The following is a 17,786-nucleotide window of genomic DNA, read 5'->3' as shown; positions in this document are numbered from 1 at the left end:
TCAACTTTGACAGCATTGATACATGAACATTAATAAAACTTAAAATGTATTAGCATCGATCACAACCTTACAGTTGTTTTATAGCACTTTTTTGCATAATGCGAGGTCGACTGCCTGACTCAGAAACATTATATTTAAGTTGCTTTCTTTATTATATCGAATGATATCGTCACACTAGAAAAATAATTTCATGCTGAAATGATCATCACGTGTCCCTACACCACCAACCTCGCCACCACCTACCCTCACCACGGCCTCTCCCACCCCCCCCCACCCCTCAAGATTGAAGAAGTAGAAGAAAAAACAATTCGAATAATATATTATATCAAAGTGTCCAATTGATATAAGAATCATCGGGGTTTAATTACAACCTAAGAGCAATTGTTTGCACTTCATTCAAATTTAAAGCTGTATATTGAGTTTGGTTGTAATTATGTGTTACTCTGACCATGTCATGTATACGCCTATAATTCACATTTTGAACGGCACCCATTAAATTATCTCTCAATCACAGAATTGAGAATTTACTTTTGAGAGTATAGCCCGAACGATCACCTTTTATAGGGGAATAAAATGAATTATTATATATTGATGAGTGACTCCACGCAAGACTTTAGGACCCAGCAACAAAGTGATTTTATTCTTCATTATATTGCGTTGTTAAAGGTCGAGACTCGAGAGCAATCATGAATTCTGTTATACACACATATCCTGGTATTAAAGTTTCTCCATTCGATATGACGATGAATCCAACACACTGTTTATGATCAGGGTTGAATCATCCAGAATTTGAAAATAGAGGGGGATGTTGCCCTGGGTTCTGTGCAGCCGGAATGGTTGTATTCTGTATTCATATTTAGGCTATGACGAGTTCTACAATAAGGTTTACAAGTAATAACAAGATATCTTTTGTATGTTCATAGGTTGAAGATGGGGAGGGGTGTTCCATCCACAACCCTCCTTTGATCCTCGTCTGAAGATATCTTCTGTTCAACCTTTTCACCTTGGTCCCCAAATAAACAATTCTTTTAGGGATAGAACGTCGCTTAAATCTACTGTCCGTTAGTCTGAAATGTAATACAAACCTATGGATGATTATTATTATTATGTATTGAATATTTTGTTGGGCTTCCAAAGTTTTCATCGAACTTATCCAATCATGTCTTTCCCTCCGTATAGGCTCCCACGCTCAATATCATAGAGAGAAAATGTATGTATTTCCCAAAATATGGTAGAAAACATAAATTCAAAATATCTTTTTCTGTGCCTTGACACCACTACCTGCAGGGGCGCAACTACGTATACCCTTCTTGGGGAGGCGGCTTGAATACCCTCCCTCCCTCCCCCGAACTCACTTACCGGCAGAGAGATATAAAAAAAAAGATACGTATTTAAATTATATCTAAGCAAAATACGCATATGTACGTGCAAGTAAACAAACCTAAACACTTGAAAATGTTTCAGCATTGTTTTCAAATGTTGCAAAGCAGCAGCATCGTGCATGTAAGCAAGCTACATTTAACCAAAATCTTTCAAGTGGGAAAGGCCCTCCGCTGACACCCTCCCCTGGACGATATAACATCTTAGCCCCCGCCCCTGGAATATGCATGTGTTTGCCCCCCCCCCTGACTTTTAGCACCAGCTGAGCATTTCCTTATTGGCGTCTCATGAATATTAAATGGGAACAAAAAAAATGAGGATAGAACCTTCAAAAAAGGAATTTTGAAATCTGTTGACAATTTTACCGTATACTTATACTCTAATTCAATTTTCACGTAAGCTATCCAGCTAGCGTCGATACCCCCAGCGGACTTCGGTTCCTCGTGAATGTCTTTCCACGTTTTAGAGTAATTAGTTTATAACTTACTTTAGAACGTCTCAAGCGGGTTAAACATGTGAGCTGAAAGCGCATAGCTTTGTAATTAACAATGGCTGGGTATGTATCTACACTGGCAGAGACATTCAAATATGAAGAGTGCGCTATTAAAGGACTACGCATATGTAGCTTAATACAGTATCATTCAATTTCAATGTTTTTTAAGTAGACTGAGCTCGTTACCGACGAGAAGGTAGTCTGCACACATAGGCTACCATGGTAACATGACTACATGTAGTTGTAATTAAACGCTACCACGTGCAATCGTCGTATACCCCAATCCAAGGGCGGCGGAACCGGGGGGCACAGGGGACACGTGCCCCCTACCCCACCTTTCCTCAGGTTAAAAATGTGCGCTTTTTCTACATAAAAATTGAGGTGTCTCAAGTTAGCAAGAGGCCAGGGAACCAGAATGAACACTCGGGAAGGGCCGTTTACGGCCATCTGAGGGGTTTGTAAAACCAAAAATTTTCTTGTACGCTCCGCGCCAACTGATGGTGGCGCTCCGCTCAGATAGACTAGTCGTGCATACAACTTTGCAAATCCTGGCTACGCCCCTGACTTTTAATGAATTTCTGTGGGTCAAAAACTCAAAGCTATTTCGAATGGAGTAAATTTGTAAAGATATTAACAAGAAATAAACTCTAATTCGGAAGATTCCTACATTAGCAACGAGCATGATTTCGCCTCATTTTGTCTAAAAAAAACTTGTTCCCTGTAACACATTTGCACATTGGATATTGCAGTGCTAGTATGCATATTTTCCTTGAGGGGAGGGGGGGGCGTTGAATGAGTGATGTGTATACGCAAATAAGATAATACAATAAGAGTTATAAAGGGTACTAAATATAAGGCTGCATCAGTCCAATCGAATTTCTGCAAAGTGTCCTTTGATGTCGGTGCCCCCCCCCCCAGATTAAAAGTGCTTCCGCCGCCCTTGGCCCAATCAGTTGGGCCATATTTTTTGAATGGTATTAGCATGAGAAATGTGTCTCCATTGGCTGTATTACTCACATTCTGAACCTATATATCTTAACAATTACTGATATTTTTGATATAGAAATTAAACAGCACGATATATCACTTTAAGTTTCCAATTCCACAACTTGAAGAGTATCGCTTCACAATACAGCATGACTGCATGTACACTTGACCTGTGCAGTGCGTGAAGTATGGCCTACTCGAGTACCGTATACGTAACATGCCTTCATCGTTGACTACATGCATATGATGATATCGCATGATCTTGGAGAAGCATGTAGTATGCAGCTGACACTAACGCATATATGGTGTCTCTTGAGATAGTACTCAACTGTTTCAAACTTTACTTCTTATTTCTAAGCATATAGGGATAGAGTTACTAACGTATTTTCGTGCAACCACCGTATAACAATCATATACCGTACTGCTCCAGTCCATTTCTCACCAAGCATATATAGCAGGTCGTTGAGATACGACCACTTGCGAGAAACAATTTCTTTTTCATTCCATACGTCACATTGGAGGAAAGAGAACACATTTATGTTTTTTTTTTCTGAAATTAATTTCAAACATCTCTCAGTTAGCTATGTTGTCCGGAGAACAAAAATGGGATCAAGAATTCCAGAGTCATTGCATTACATGTATAGCTATGATCCGAGATGCCATATAAGTTCTATATCGACCAAAACAACTTTTTGACTCGGGTAAGTTTGAATCTCTAAGTTTTGGGATTTTTAAAGTACTTGATTTTTTTTTTAAATGTTTTACTTTAAGTGATCAATTTTCCTTACTTTTCAGATACTTTATGTATATGTTATGCACGCTATATATAATATGTTCAATATATATATATTCTATATATTATCCATCACGTATTTTCTCCACCTATAAACATGAAATACGTATGCCTACGTGTTGTTAATAATAGGCCGTGATAACATAAACTGGTTATTGTTGAGTCTAATTGCTTACTGAACACATCAGTCCTGCGCCTCCGTCGTCCTATCCCCCGCCCCACCCCACACCACCCCACCCGGAGACGGGTTGAGTAAAATTAATTTATAGAAAAGTCATGATGCATAATAAATTACACTTTTCCAATTTCTGTTTTACGTGTGCGCGTGGTTAATACTGTTTGAAGCATGGGCGACGGAATGTTGAGAATTGTCACATTGGGGTGAGGGGTAATAGAATGTGAGTTTACGCGTGTATCTGATATTATTACAATATGAATATGTGTAAAATTAGAAATAACATAAGAATTAATTACCTGGTGTTAAACGTTGATGAAGGCTATAATCGCTTAGAACTATGAATCACTTTGTCGCTCACTTTTTATCGTTAAACTACTGTGTACTAAGCCTTAATGTAATAACTGTGTATTTTTTACAGCGCCAAAAATGGCAAGATTCAAGACTCCCATACTTTTAAACTAGGCGCTTTAACCTGTTCAAATATTTCTATAATATTGGTTTTTTAATGTAACTATACGCGCTTATCATAATGCTATTACGCGATAACTTTCGCGTTTACCCGCGCGCGCGGCCTACGGAAACACACCCGCGCATTGCCTTCGAAGGTATCGTAAGAACTTTCTCACTATTTCAAGTTAAGTTGTTCAATTATTCTGCGCGTTGTATTGCCTTTTGTTTATCTTGAGCAAACAGCAGTTATGCAGTGCAATGTCAGGTCATATGATGCTTCATTGTAAACATCTAATGGAACAGTATCAGCTTATTTCGTATAGTGGAGAATTGAGTCGGTCTATTGTTGTCCTACCTATTTCCATTGACTAAGGGAAGGAAGGTAGTGAAAGATATCGACTTATTATCCTTTGGCGGTGCTCAAATCAATTCTCTCTTTGTGTGTTTGGCGGCTTTTTCTCAAACGTGATATATTGGAGTTAAGAGGGCCTACTGTTGCCTATCGCTTACCTTTGGACTATAACGGAGAGGAGCAATAAGTTTGTTGTCAGCGTATATGTATGCTTAATCGGTTAGCATATAAGTATCGAATCTTTATTTTCTACTTAATAGTTAAGCCGATCATCATTACTCATAAAGCCTATATATCCTTTCTTGTTGATATTTGGTTCACGATAGGCCTACACTTGAGTCAAATATGTCAAGTGAACTTTGATATCGCTGTCAGTTGACATATGTTGAGAATAAAGGATACGGTATTGAATAACGTAGCCTTGTCGAGCTGCTGCGACTTCGACCCAATTCGCTGTCAATAGGTTACTGGTGCTAAAGAACCAAGTCTTTTGTTAATCCCGGCGATCATAAATGATCGACGATACGGATATAAACTGATCCAAGTATCCGCCTGTATTTTCAGGAAGCGATTCCATGGAGGGTTTTAGCTGTCAACTTTCCTTGCTCGCTATCGTTCAACGACTTCGAAAAAGAAGCTCAACGTAGATTCTTCATTTGACTTGGAGCGACAGAATAGCCAAAGGTAGGCCTCACTTGATTACGGCATGTCCATAGGAGAATGATGTAAACTCTTAAAACTGGATCGAATGAGCTTGAGAGACTGTTATTATATAATTGGAGAGAGGGTGGGGTTGGGGGGCGGTTGATTGGAGTGTCATCTGTTTCCCTGCAACATTCAAGGCTAAGCGTCTGGTATACTTTATAAGTATTCGATTGCATATATTCGCCTATACACGTCACATCCGTTTAATGGTAATACGGTAATTTCGCGAAACTATAATAGGAGCACAAAGTAATGTTCTCAGTAAAAGGTAAGGCCCGTAGCCAGGGGAGTGGAAGGGGTAACCCCCCCCCCCACTCCATACATACTGTTGTGCCCCAATATATGCTCCAAAAACCACATATGTACGTAACCACTATCATGAGTACAAAAACTTCACAAGTATAGCCTAGCTAACAGAACACGAAAATCATGCTTCTCCTCAAAACTGTTTATACACCACGTAAAATTGTCAGTAACCCCTCCAAATCAGAATTCCTGTAGGCTAAACGAGCTCCCCAAAATATAACGGTAGGATCGGATATAACTACACTCGTAAAAAGTCTTAATCCAATCCTTGCACTAGACCTCAAAGTTTTCTGTATTGGCCTAATAGTGGTAAACGAGACACCGTTTTTATGAAAGTGCTGCAAAATACAAAGTTTATGTTTATTTGTTTCATTGCATTAATTGCAGCTATATTTTCAGTAAGACTTTTTACATCAAATCTTTCTCCACAAATACTTAAATTTGTTATCCCATCCCAAAACAACTGAAATGTCTACAGTGTAGAAATTAATTTTGAGACCTGATGCTAGTCGAAAATTCTCTAATGTATTCAGCACCTTAACAGTGCTGTTGCGGGTACTGTCTAAGAAGAAAGTGGTGTTGTCGGCATACTGCAGTACTTTAATCTCCCTGCCAAATATGTTTATCCCCTCGACTGTATTGTCACAAATACTTTTTCTAGCTAAAATATCTGCACATAGAATAAAGAGGTACGGGCTAAGGGGACAACCTTGCCTTACTCCTCTCCAAATAGGGAAGAAACCTGTCGAATGACCATTATTAAGAACACAGGAAGAACTACAGGTACCAGTGTAGAGTGTTTTGATCCATCGTCGAAAACTTTTCCCAAAATTGAAATAAATAAGAGTGTGGTCAATAAAATCCCAATCGATACAATCATAAGCTTTTTCAAAATCAATAAAGAATTAAAGTTAAGCGTTTCTACTAGACCAGCACTAAATCTACTGCTAAGGCTGATCCATATACGCCTCAGGCTTTCTTAAAATTTGAAATGTATGGTACAACAGAAATAACTTTGTTGAGAGCTTAGTTTGTCAGTCTCTGGATAAATACATAAGTATATGTGTTACATTATTGTCATAACTTATATAATAAATCTTTTAGAACAAATTTCAAAGAAAATAGTTCTTTCATGCGACAGTTAATATTGGAAGGATTACACGAGACATGCACCATATTCGTTTACAGATTGGCTGCCATCAAAAACACGATGACGGAATATAAATAACCGGGCTGCTACTAGAGGTTTTTAATTAAATGCTACTTGCTACACCCCACCCCACCCCTCCGTGTGTAAATAAATATATATATATAATAATATATATATAATAATATATATATAATATACATATATATATTAGTGATGACTATTATGAGGAGGAAGTGAGGAACACGGACTTCATGAACTTACTATTTATTTATTTCCTTTTAGTTCATACGTGTCAATCTTTTACCCAGCGCTGATCTTCACCGATATCACCTGCTTCTCTTCTTCTTCTTAGCTTCACAGATATAAAGTATCATCTCAGGTTGACAAGAGTGACGTCAGACGCAACCATTGGCATTATGAAAGGAGCTCTTTAACCGACAGATATACTCAAGTCTGACTGCAAACCAATACTAGCTAACGACAAGGATGTCAGCATCGACGTCTAGTTCGGACGAACTGACGGTGTTATTATCACCAAAATCCCTCTCGCCCCGAGATTACATGAACCTACTACAATTGCAAAGTACACATAAGAGTCCTGGCGAGGGCGCTTCGAGCTCGCATTCCAAAGAGGTGGCAGGGAACATTCTACAAGAGGACGAGGAAGACAATCGCAAGAGAGAACAAGAGATGTGGGCCATGTTAGCAGGCCAGGCTGCATTCAAGCTCGAGTCTTATATATTCCACAAGGTTCCGTTTCATTAACTCAATACTAATAATATTTTGTGCTGGAATGTAGGCCGCTGTGTGCACAAGGGAAGTGCGTGTTAGTGAAGACACGTATCAGTGTAGCTTTTGCTCTTTCTAATAGAGAAGACATCTTCATATAATGAGGCTATAGGACCCCTCTCAAATTGCATTTAGTGGTTGGTGGTTACTTTATAACAGTTTGACGAAGCCATCATAGTATCAGCCAGAGGTGCTCAGTCGGATACTTCTCATACGAACCGATTTGTATGTTTTTGCAATTAAAACGTTATTACTCGTTATTGACAAGTTATGAACCATTTATCTAATATTACAGAAAACATTGATACATAAATAAGAATTAAAATATGATATTGTTTCAAATTGCATACGTGTTGACTAAATTCGTCATTCTTGGTGCGAGCTTGGTAGACTAAAGTTATATAGATTATGTTTTCATGTACTTCTTATAGATCTAGAATTTCTTCATATTTTCCCGGTCAAATAATGTACATTTTACCGAAATAGTTTAGATCCATTTCAAATCAGTAAACAAGGGGTTTATTTAAAAAAAAAATTGTAGATTGTGAAGGATATCTAGAATCATTCCTTTCCATGTTCCTTTCCCAGGTACTACCCGAGTCATTCATTAAACCACACATCTTCCCAAGGCACGTTAAGGACATGCAGTCACTCATAGAGGAATACACTGCGCGGGGTGAAGCCGCTCGGCTTGAGGGCGCTGCTGCAAAATGGCACGACTTGAAAAACAAGTGGCATTGGAAACGAGAACACGCGGTGGTTTTAGCAACTGTTAAATGTGCCTACTTGCATATATCGAAACCGTTGGAGGTTATGATGAAATTAGATAAAGAACAAGGAGATAGTGTAGAGAATGCAAGACGGGCTTTCAGAAATTCGTTACTACCGCAGTTACATAAAGCAGGCGGCCAAGTAGTCGACATGATGTTATCAGCTGGATTATTAACTTTCAAACCGGCATCCGATAACAACAATGTTAATAGTGTTGCTACTCAGGAGGCATTCAGACGGCGGCCGCCCAGGTCGGCTCCGGTAGCGGTTCCCAGGTCGAGTCGTACATTTACAGATGAAAAGTGAAATGTTTCATGTTGTACACGCGGTGCGTATAATGCACCCATGTGACTACTGCGTCACGTACTAATAACGTTGTGTGGATAACAACGTGGGAATATCAGCAGGGAGTAGTTATGGAAACAACTCCTTGATATCGGAGGCACCGAAAACCTGCACACGTGACCAAACGAAAACGACGAAATGACGTTTAGGGTACTTTTTATTTTAAGCTTCCAGTGAGGGACAAAGCCCTGCATAATATATGACGTGGTAGTTTGACGAAAAGAGGGGGAATCGGGGATTGGTCGGAGGGGAACAAGGGATATTAACACTATTGAAGAAAAAATGTCTAATAATAAAGAAAACAATAACAAATTATTGGGTAAAACATGAAGAAAAAATGTCTCTCACACGCAAATCACGTCTTGTTGTTACTTGCAGATTATAAGTTTTGTTCCGAAGTCTGCAGTGACATTCGAAAACTTAAAAATGGTTAGATTAAAAAGAGAAGGAGGATTAAAAGAAAGTTTATGGCTCGGACTCTGATGAACTGATTTGTCGGCAACCCAAAAATGACTCGAATCACTACTGGATATGACTTGACTCTTACTCAAAGGTCACTTGGCTCGAGTCAAAGCAATTAAGGAACCTGAGTTTTTTTTTTTTAACGGGATATAGCAATTCAGTGCCACTATAGGTACCAAGAAATATATAGAATTATATTATAGTATGTTAGGTTAAGTTGTGTCATGTTATATTTTATTATGTTTTGCTATGTTATATATATTAATAAGAGCGAATACAATAGGAGTGAATACAATAGGAGTGAATACAATAGGAGTGAATACACTGAGGCGATATGGAAGCATACAGTTTCCAACCACATATAAACACTTCTAGTTATGTTTAAAATACGACAACTTCGTCCTTCATGATACTTAATGTCCACTGCCAAATAACATTAACTTGAAAGAAAGTTACTGAACTATTAATTAGTTACCGCAATATGTTTTGACATGAAGGAAATTGTTTACTTCTGAAATATAATATTATATATCATAAAGAATTTATTCATTCTTAAAACCATTTTTTATTTTCTTTCCTTTTTTTTGCCTTAACTTCAACGAGTAATGTATCATATTGATTTGATGAAATTAATATTGAATTTTAAGAGACGTTTCGTTAAACTTTGTACGGCGTTATACGCTTACTGGGGGCTTGCTTGTATACTTTAGTTCAAGCAGTTGAGCATTTCTACTAAACCAGCACTAAATCTACTGCTAAGGCTGGTCCATATACGCCGCAGGCTTTCTTAAACTTTGAAATGTATGGTACAACAGAATAAACGTTGAGAGCTTAGTTTTGTCAGTCTCTGGATAAATACAAGTCTATATATATATATTGTATATATTGTATATATGCTGTATGTGTGTGTACTGAGTGTTTTTATATGTAGAGAGAGATAAACATAAATATTTTATCGAAGTGACGAAGGTGTCAAGTTTACTGTTGATATGAGCAAAGGGTGACTATGCATGAAACCCAATTACTAGATATGCTAAAATGGTCAGAGAGCATTACAGCTGGGAAGCTGACCCAGGGTCACCAGAATTTGGTGACGTCACAAATTTTGAATTTGCAGCGGTAAATCGTCCACTCAGACACGAGAAATAAATGTGTGTTGTTTTCTGTAAAATTTCATTCTAAGTTGTATTTAACTAAATTAACCAGAAACCTAAGAAGGAAAGGTTTCTGTCTAACCTCTAACAATAAACTCGAACAGAAAGAATCGCAAGTGATGTGCTATGCATACTACATCACACCCCGTATGAAAACTTGAGCATGCAATTCAAGGAGTGGGGGTGTGGTTACTATCGCGAATTAATTTCCTTGCATGTGCTTAGCCTTATCACAGTAATATTGTACTGCATATTCCTTAGTATCCAGTGAGAGGTGGAGTCAAAGTATAGTGATAGGAACAATCCCTCCCCCCCCCCCCACCCACACACACCCACAGGAGGTATCTGCTTGTTGCATAACTTGTATGGGGATGGATAAGTATGTGTAATTGCAAATCTCTAATAACTTTCTTGCAAGAGACAGTGTGCATTTCAAGGTACAGAGGAGCAGAAGTAGCATGTTTGTCTTCAAGAAGCTGTGAATATTAGTAGTCTTATGGACCAGTGGTATGAGGTACAAGATCCAATTTCTGACACCTGTGACAAACAAAGAATCAAATAGAAAACCACTTGTAAAGGAATTTCTCTCTTATTGGAGGAAATATATTTTACTTGAAAGACCGATTGCCTTCAAAAAAATGAAAAAAGAAACATTAAAATAGTTATATCTGTCATAAATTTAGACAACAATACTTAGTACTAAGCTGTTCATCTAAACTATGAGCACATTATATTTCTTGATAGTTGCTCATTAGGAAACATCAATTTTAAACTTACATGGAACACATAAAATATACGTTACCATTAAAGGTATGCTGTATTGGCCCCAAATATGCTACATATTGAAATATGGTCACCTTAAAAATGTCTGAGAACAATTTGGAGAGTAAAGACCTCCAGGAAAGTACGTTTTGAATTAGCAATTATAGGGTGCTATAACTTGGGGCATATACTGGCAACCTTTAAAAACCATTCGAAACACGTTAAAGCAACACGACATATTCAGTATAAAGACACACTTTCATCAATGTAATTTAAAAGGTGAAATGAAATTTTAATTGAATGAATTGGATGACTAAGGCTTCAATAAATTATTTTGGTATGGCCAAAGCAAAGGCAACATTTCATCCTCAATGAACAAACACTCATGCAAAACAAAAATGGTTTGGTAAGTTAATGTGAGTGAGATTGACAAAACTGACTTAAGCATTGTACCACTGTTCTTAGCAAGCACATTAAGATGTTTATGAGGTGTCAGCAAATATGTAACGAGAAAATTCAGGGTGAAGTAACAGTATAACAACCTGTGCGATAGCAAATCTTTCGCAATTTCTCGACTTGCGTTTTTGCAAGGACTAGAAAGTTGATCTGGCTTGGAAAAAGTTGTTTGTGAACTAACACATTACTTTACACTCTTGACTGAAAATTACTTGACTAGTACTCTGTTGAAACAAGCTTTAATTAAAATATCTATTATACCTTTGGTGAACATATGCCATATTACTGTATAGGGTTAATGGGCCACCCAATCTTAGTTTTGAAAATTAGTATAAAGCCACACCCCCTCATTAATATATATAATCAATTTAGCAAACATTATCATTTACCTGTCATCAGCCAACAACTGCAATGTCTCAATGCAATTAGACCGATTTCTGGGACTTACTATATTGTTGAAACTTTAAGCGCGTGACCTCATTAGTATTAATGATGAGCACCAAAAACAATAGGGTTATTTACTCCCTATAGCATGTACGTATTATCCCCAAACAACATCACGCCAAGTTCCAGTGCAATGGGACAAGTTTGTCATTATTTGAATATTGACATGTTTGACCCTGTGACCAAGCCACAAGAACAACAGGTCACTTATACCCATAAGATTGTGTCTACATAGTGAATTATCAAAGGTAGGTGTCACATACAGTATGCATAAACACAAACATCAACTTGAGCCTTATTGAATGCTTAATTTTAGCCTAATTAATTTTAATTTTTAGGTTTACAGTCTTGTTCAGGGCCAAGGCCTTCTCACACGACTTTACAACTTAACCCTGGTCATTAGTAACTTGTCACACCTACACACCAAAGTGTGCACAATTCAATCAATCACTCCTGGGGCACCACAGTGCACCACAACCACGTGTCCCCCGGGGGACTTCCCATAGGGTGCAGCCACAAACCGGCGCACACAACTATATTTACAAGTTACCTCGCAAGTCCCCATTTATCCACCTGGCTTAGGTTCCTGTACTTTCTGAAAGGAACAAACAATGCACAATTGACTTTCCAGTCCACCACAACATTATTTCAACCTGGACCTACAAAAACAACCACATGGAATTGCAACAATATCTGCCACATGATGTATGGCAATGAAGATAATATGGTTGGGTTCTTATTTTACACTTTGCATATTTGTTGAAATTGTGAATATTGTAAAAACAAACACATTAAGGAATTAACTTGAAGTTATGGCAGGCTAAAATTTTCTCAAATTTTGATGCATGTACTATATCCCAAGTGCCCACATAGGAGAATCAAACCTATAGATGCAGAAAGAGTCCTGAAAATGAAAGAAAACAAAAATAAAATGTTAACAGAACTTTGGATAATAGGAGACAATATATAAAGTCACATGACTAATAGACTTCACATTGCTTTAAAAAGCAACAGGCAGAGATACTTTATAAGAAAAAGTCGCCCAGGAAAGAACCTGGGCACGAAAACCAAACTACCGAACGACCGATCCGCTCTCAACCCCAGTCCCCTTGCATCGGGACTGTGTGATCATCGCCGGGAGTGCAACAGGCAGAGATTACTTGCAACAAGCCCATATTACATAACACATTGTAGTGGAACTTGTAAATGCGTTTTCTCTCTAAAGATGACAGAAACATACAGCAGTAAAGGGTGAAGAACTGCATAACAAAGTCAAATAGATACATGCACAACCAAAAAAAAATTAACTGCATATGAATTCACACACAAAAGAATACTACCAAAATGCGTTGCAATCGAAAATTAAGTGCAGACTTATCCTTTACCTAGTGTTAAAGTAACAGATAGTTATTCTACTACAGTATAGGCTTCGATTCCTGTCCGTCGTTTCTGTGTTACCTGAGTGCAAAATCAAAATGTTGTACACGACAGTCAGTGCAGACAAGAAGAAGAACCCCCCCCCCCCTCCCCCCAGAAAAAAAACTCAGACATAAGAAAAGTGTTTTACAGCTCACCCAATTCTTTAATATCCCAAACGAAAGCATGACCAGGGTTAGTGTAACAACATCATGTGCATGCGGTCTACCGTCACCGAAATTACAAATACACATCTCAAACACAAAAAAACAATTAAAATTACATGAGCTATATAAATGTACATGCAGCTCGAATCAAGCGCCCTCAGTATTTTACATGATTATGATCGAGTCTTAGTAAGTTATTTTGCATAGTATAACTTTACTGTCATATCAACGCAAGTTTGATTCAACCAATCAGGTTATTAGATACAGCATTAGAAGGGCAAAAGTAACTCGACGCTTGCAGACTATCTATGAGTTAGGTTAGAATTTTATCCTTCTGCTGTGAAGATATTCAATGCGCACCAAAGCAGTTAAAAATTTTTATAACTTTGTAGACTTTATATTGGATATGAGGGCATTTATATATTTTTTTTACGCTTTAATATTTTGTAGGTACATTTTATATTTTTGTTCATCTTTATATTTTATAGGAACGTTTTCATATCTATGTATATTATTTTACGTCTTATATGTTGTTTACAATTTTAAATGTTTGTGCTCTTGTTATCAACAAAATTTCCATTATATTTTTATATGTTTTGCTGAATAAATTTCTATCTAGAGCGATGTTATGTTTTTCAAAGAACTGCATGACCATGAGAAACAACTCGTAACCCTCTCATACCTTAAACAACTTTCGAGTCACTGATTAAATACATCTCTTACTCCTATGTGTATGACCTTTTGACCTCAGAAGGATGTTTTTTGTTACGAAGTTATAGGAAGAAAAATATATCCCCTCGGTTCCACCCCCCAAAACAAACAAATGAGCCCCTGCGTTTGGTCCCTGCATTCACTCAAAAATCCCATGAATTCCAAATGTTATCTCTCCTAAGTTCTTTTTTTTTTAATTTTATTTATTTTTGGATCAGATCCTTATTTTCTAAGTTGTTAAGTAAATATATCTTTCAATGTAAATATGCAAGTTGCAGATGTTGACGTCTGGGTTTATCTTTTGTATTGTCAATGATACGACATTGCTAAGTTGTTAAGTAGCCAAACGATAGTACCATATAGCTGTTGTGCAAGTATGCAGATGCTGGCATCTATAGCTTTATCCTTAGTGTTGTCGAAGCGACGGTTTCGCTTTTGTTATATATATATATATATATATATATATATATATATATATATATATATATATATATATATATATATATATATATATATATATATATATATATATATATATATATATATATATATATATATATATATATATATATATATATATATATATATGTATATATGTATATATATGTATATATATATATATATATATATATATATATATATATATATATATATATATATATATATATATATATATATATATATATATATATATATATATATATATATATATATATATATATATATATATATATATATATATATATATATATATATATATATATATATACCCCTTTCACGCTTCTCGGCCTTTTGGCTAAGATCATGTGTAGTATCTGTTCCCTTTCGAGGGGTATGGTGATGCACACCTGACGATGATCACACAGTCACAGTCCCGATGCAAGGGGACTGGGGTTGGGAGCGGATCAGTCGGTAAATTATTGTTTGGTTTTCGTGCCCAGTTTCTTTCCTGGGCGACTTTTTCTTAAAAAGTACCCCTTTCACGCACTTCCATGTATCTAATACTATACAGTGCACACAATCGGAAATAACCTTTTATACGCCTCTGAGTATATAGTCGTAATTATAATGCACAAACTGTAAGTTCTCGAAGCCGATGTACACCCCATTTAATCATAATGAATATACGAGCCTGTCAACATGGTTCTTTGAGCAGCCACTGTTTTGAGCAAATGTATACTCTAAGCGGTTTATTATAAACGAAGAAAAGAACCAATCACAAAACAGCAATCGTTTTTTAATGAGCTCAACATATCTTATACCGGATAATATATTATTTTCGAATGTATCTAATTTAAGAATTCTACAATTTATAGTAAATGTTGTTAATAAACCTTCGCAAATAGTCGAAATAACCATCTTGATGAAGGTTTAACTTATAGTAAGCTATATTTGTGGCACAAATTACTGTATGCTGTTACATGATCACGTTGGTTACGTGATCACGTGATCACGTTGAGGGCGGATCAGTCGTTCAGTTATTTGGTTTTCACATTGTAAAGGTTTTTTTCCTGGGTGGCTTATATTACAAAAATAGCATGATGTTCTCCTTCTAGGGGAACCGTGAAACACACCTGACATCGATGACCACACAGTCTTAATGCAAGGGAACTGGGTTTGAGAGCGGATCAGTTGGTAATTAGTTGTTTGGTGCCCATGTTCTTTCCTGGATGACTTTTCTTAAAAATCGAAAGCGATCGCTTTTCGGCCTTCTGGCTAAGATCATGTGTAGAATCTGTGTCTACTGGAATCTGCCCAATTTGCATAAATGTCACGTTAAACGAGTACCCTCGCATTAATGTATTTTACTTGTTTCTCGCGGTTTGTAGTAGTAAATTTGTTTGTCCCTCATGTATCACGTAACAATTGATGACGTGTATACCCCGTTTCAAAGATGCTACGAACGTAGAATGAATTGTGCTATGACGTAAAGTTAGAAAAGAACCAATCACGAAATAGCAACCGTTTTTTAATGAGCTTCCTTCCTGGGTGACTTTTCTTAAAAAGTATCACACAGTTAGTCTTGATGTAAGATGACTAGGATTAACAGCGGATCAGTCGGTTCGCAGTTTGGCATTTATTGGCCAGGATTTTTTCCTGGGTGGCTTTTCTTACAAAAATAGCATTATGTTACCCTTAATGAGTTAAACATGTCTCATGACGGATAACTTGTTATTTCTCAGTGTATCCGATTTAAAATTCTAATATTTATCGTAAATGTCATAATAAACCATCTCAAATAGTTGAAGCAAGCATCTTGAGGAAGATTTTAATTATATTAAGCTTTTTGGTACAATATACTGTAACTTGTTACGTGACAATACAGGCTGGATTAAAGTACTGGGTGACTGTTCTTAGCAAGCAAGCATCATTTCATTTATTTTCGTCTATACATAAGAACAATAGAACAAAGTGGTATAGTATAAACAGGACACTAGAAAAACAATAGTAGTTTATCGAGCTAGCGACCAAAAAATAACAAATAACAATGAAAGAAGGTAACAATTAAGAGTAGAGAAAATAAACATGCGATAATCAATACTCAGTCAGCGTAGTTTTCAATTAGGTGGGCTTTAAGTTTGCGTTTAAACGTTAAATAAGATTTAACAGTTTTTATATCATTTGGAATTGTTTACTACTGGGTGAAGAGGTTTGTTTACAAGTGACGAAACCTCCCGGTTCGGATAGCAAAAAAATCTACATGGTCATGATACGGAGAATTGATGGTGCCATGAAAGGCCAACTTGTCAGTTATCCGGGTGATGGGTAGCGTGTAGCTAATGATAACTTCTATCTAGACTTAGAAACCACAATACTTTTGTGATTAAGTCTGTAAGTCAATGGGGTTTTAATGGGCGTATGCTACCTTACAGTAGTAGCGACTCCATTTTGGAGTAGTAGCACCTTCCGTTTAGGGTAGTAGCGCCACTAATTTACAGTAGCATCGCTGTCTATAGTAGTAGTAGGCTCGCCTGTTTAGAGTAGTAGCACCTCCTGTTTAGAGTTGTAGCACCTCCTGTTTAGCGTAGTAGCACCTCCTAATAAAAAGAGTAGTAGCACCCCATGTTTAGGGTAGTAGCACCTCCTGTTTAGAGTAGTAGCACCTCCTGTGTAGAGTAGTAGCACCTCCTGTGTAGAGTAGTAGCACCTTCTGTTTAGAGTTGTAGCACCTCCTGTTTAGCGTAATAGCACCTCCTGTTTAGCGTAGTAGCACCTCCTAATAAAAAGAGTAGTAGCACCCCATGTTTAGGGTAGAAGCACCTCCTGTTTAGGGTAGTAGCACCTCCTGTTTAGGGTAGTAGCACCTCCTGTTTAGAGTAGTAGCACCTCCTGTTTAGAGTTGTAGCACCTCCTGTTTAGCGTAGTAGCACCTCCTAATAAAAAGAGTAGTAGCACCCCATGTTTAGGGTAGTAGCACCTCCCGTTTAGAGTAGTAGCACCTCCTGTTTAGGGTAATAGCACCCCCTGTTTAGGGTAGTAGCGCCACCTGCAGTCCTTTTGGCGTTCCATACTTT

General features: G+C 37.2%; 1 protein-coding gene and 1 pseudogene across 1 annotated transcript; both read left to right on the top strand.

Moving 5' to 3' along the window:
* Positions 1 to 4,543: 4,543 nt before the first annotated feature.
* On the top strand, positions 4,544 to 10,004 carry LOC139963343 (uncharacterized). Its single transcript, XM_071963993.1, has 4 exons — positions 4,544 to 4,852; positions 5,198 to 5,317; positions 7,147 to 7,544; positions 8,172 to 10,004. Exons 3-4 carry the CDS (start codon positions 7,281 to 7,283, stop codon positions 8,658 to 8,660), a joined length of 753 nt encoding a protein of 250 aa, XP_071820094.1. The 5' UTR covers positions 4,544 to 4,852; positions 5,198 to 5,317; positions 7,147 to 7,280; the 3' UTR covers positions 8,661 to 10,004.
* A 5,043-nt stretch (positions 10,005 to 15,047) lies between these two features.
* On the top strand, positions 15,048 to 15,251 carry LOC139964402 (U2 spliceosomal RNA; annotated as a pseudogene).
* The last annotated feature ends 2,535 nt before the right edge of the window (positions 15,252 to 17,786 follow it).

Source organism: Apostichopus japonicus, chromosome 22, assembly GCF_037975245.1.
Source record: "Apostichopus japonicus isolate 1M-3 chromosome 22, ASM3797524v1, whole genome shotgun sequence".
Taxonomy (NCBI): Eukaryota; Metazoa; Echinodermata; class Holothuroidea; order Aspidochirotida; family Stichopodidae; genus Apostichopus; species Apostichopus japonicus.
This window is presented reverse-complemented; position numbering and strand designations above follow the sequence as displayed.

Coding starts and splice junctions, on each gene's coding strand:
- LOC139963343 (XM_071963993.1), top strand. CDS start 7,281: ATGTCAGCATCGACGTCTAGTTCGGACGAACTGACGGTGTTATTATCA. Junction 7,545..8,171: donor AGTCTTATATATTCCACAAG/GTTCCGTTTCAT, acceptor TTCCTTTCCCAG/GTACTACCCGAGTCATTCAT.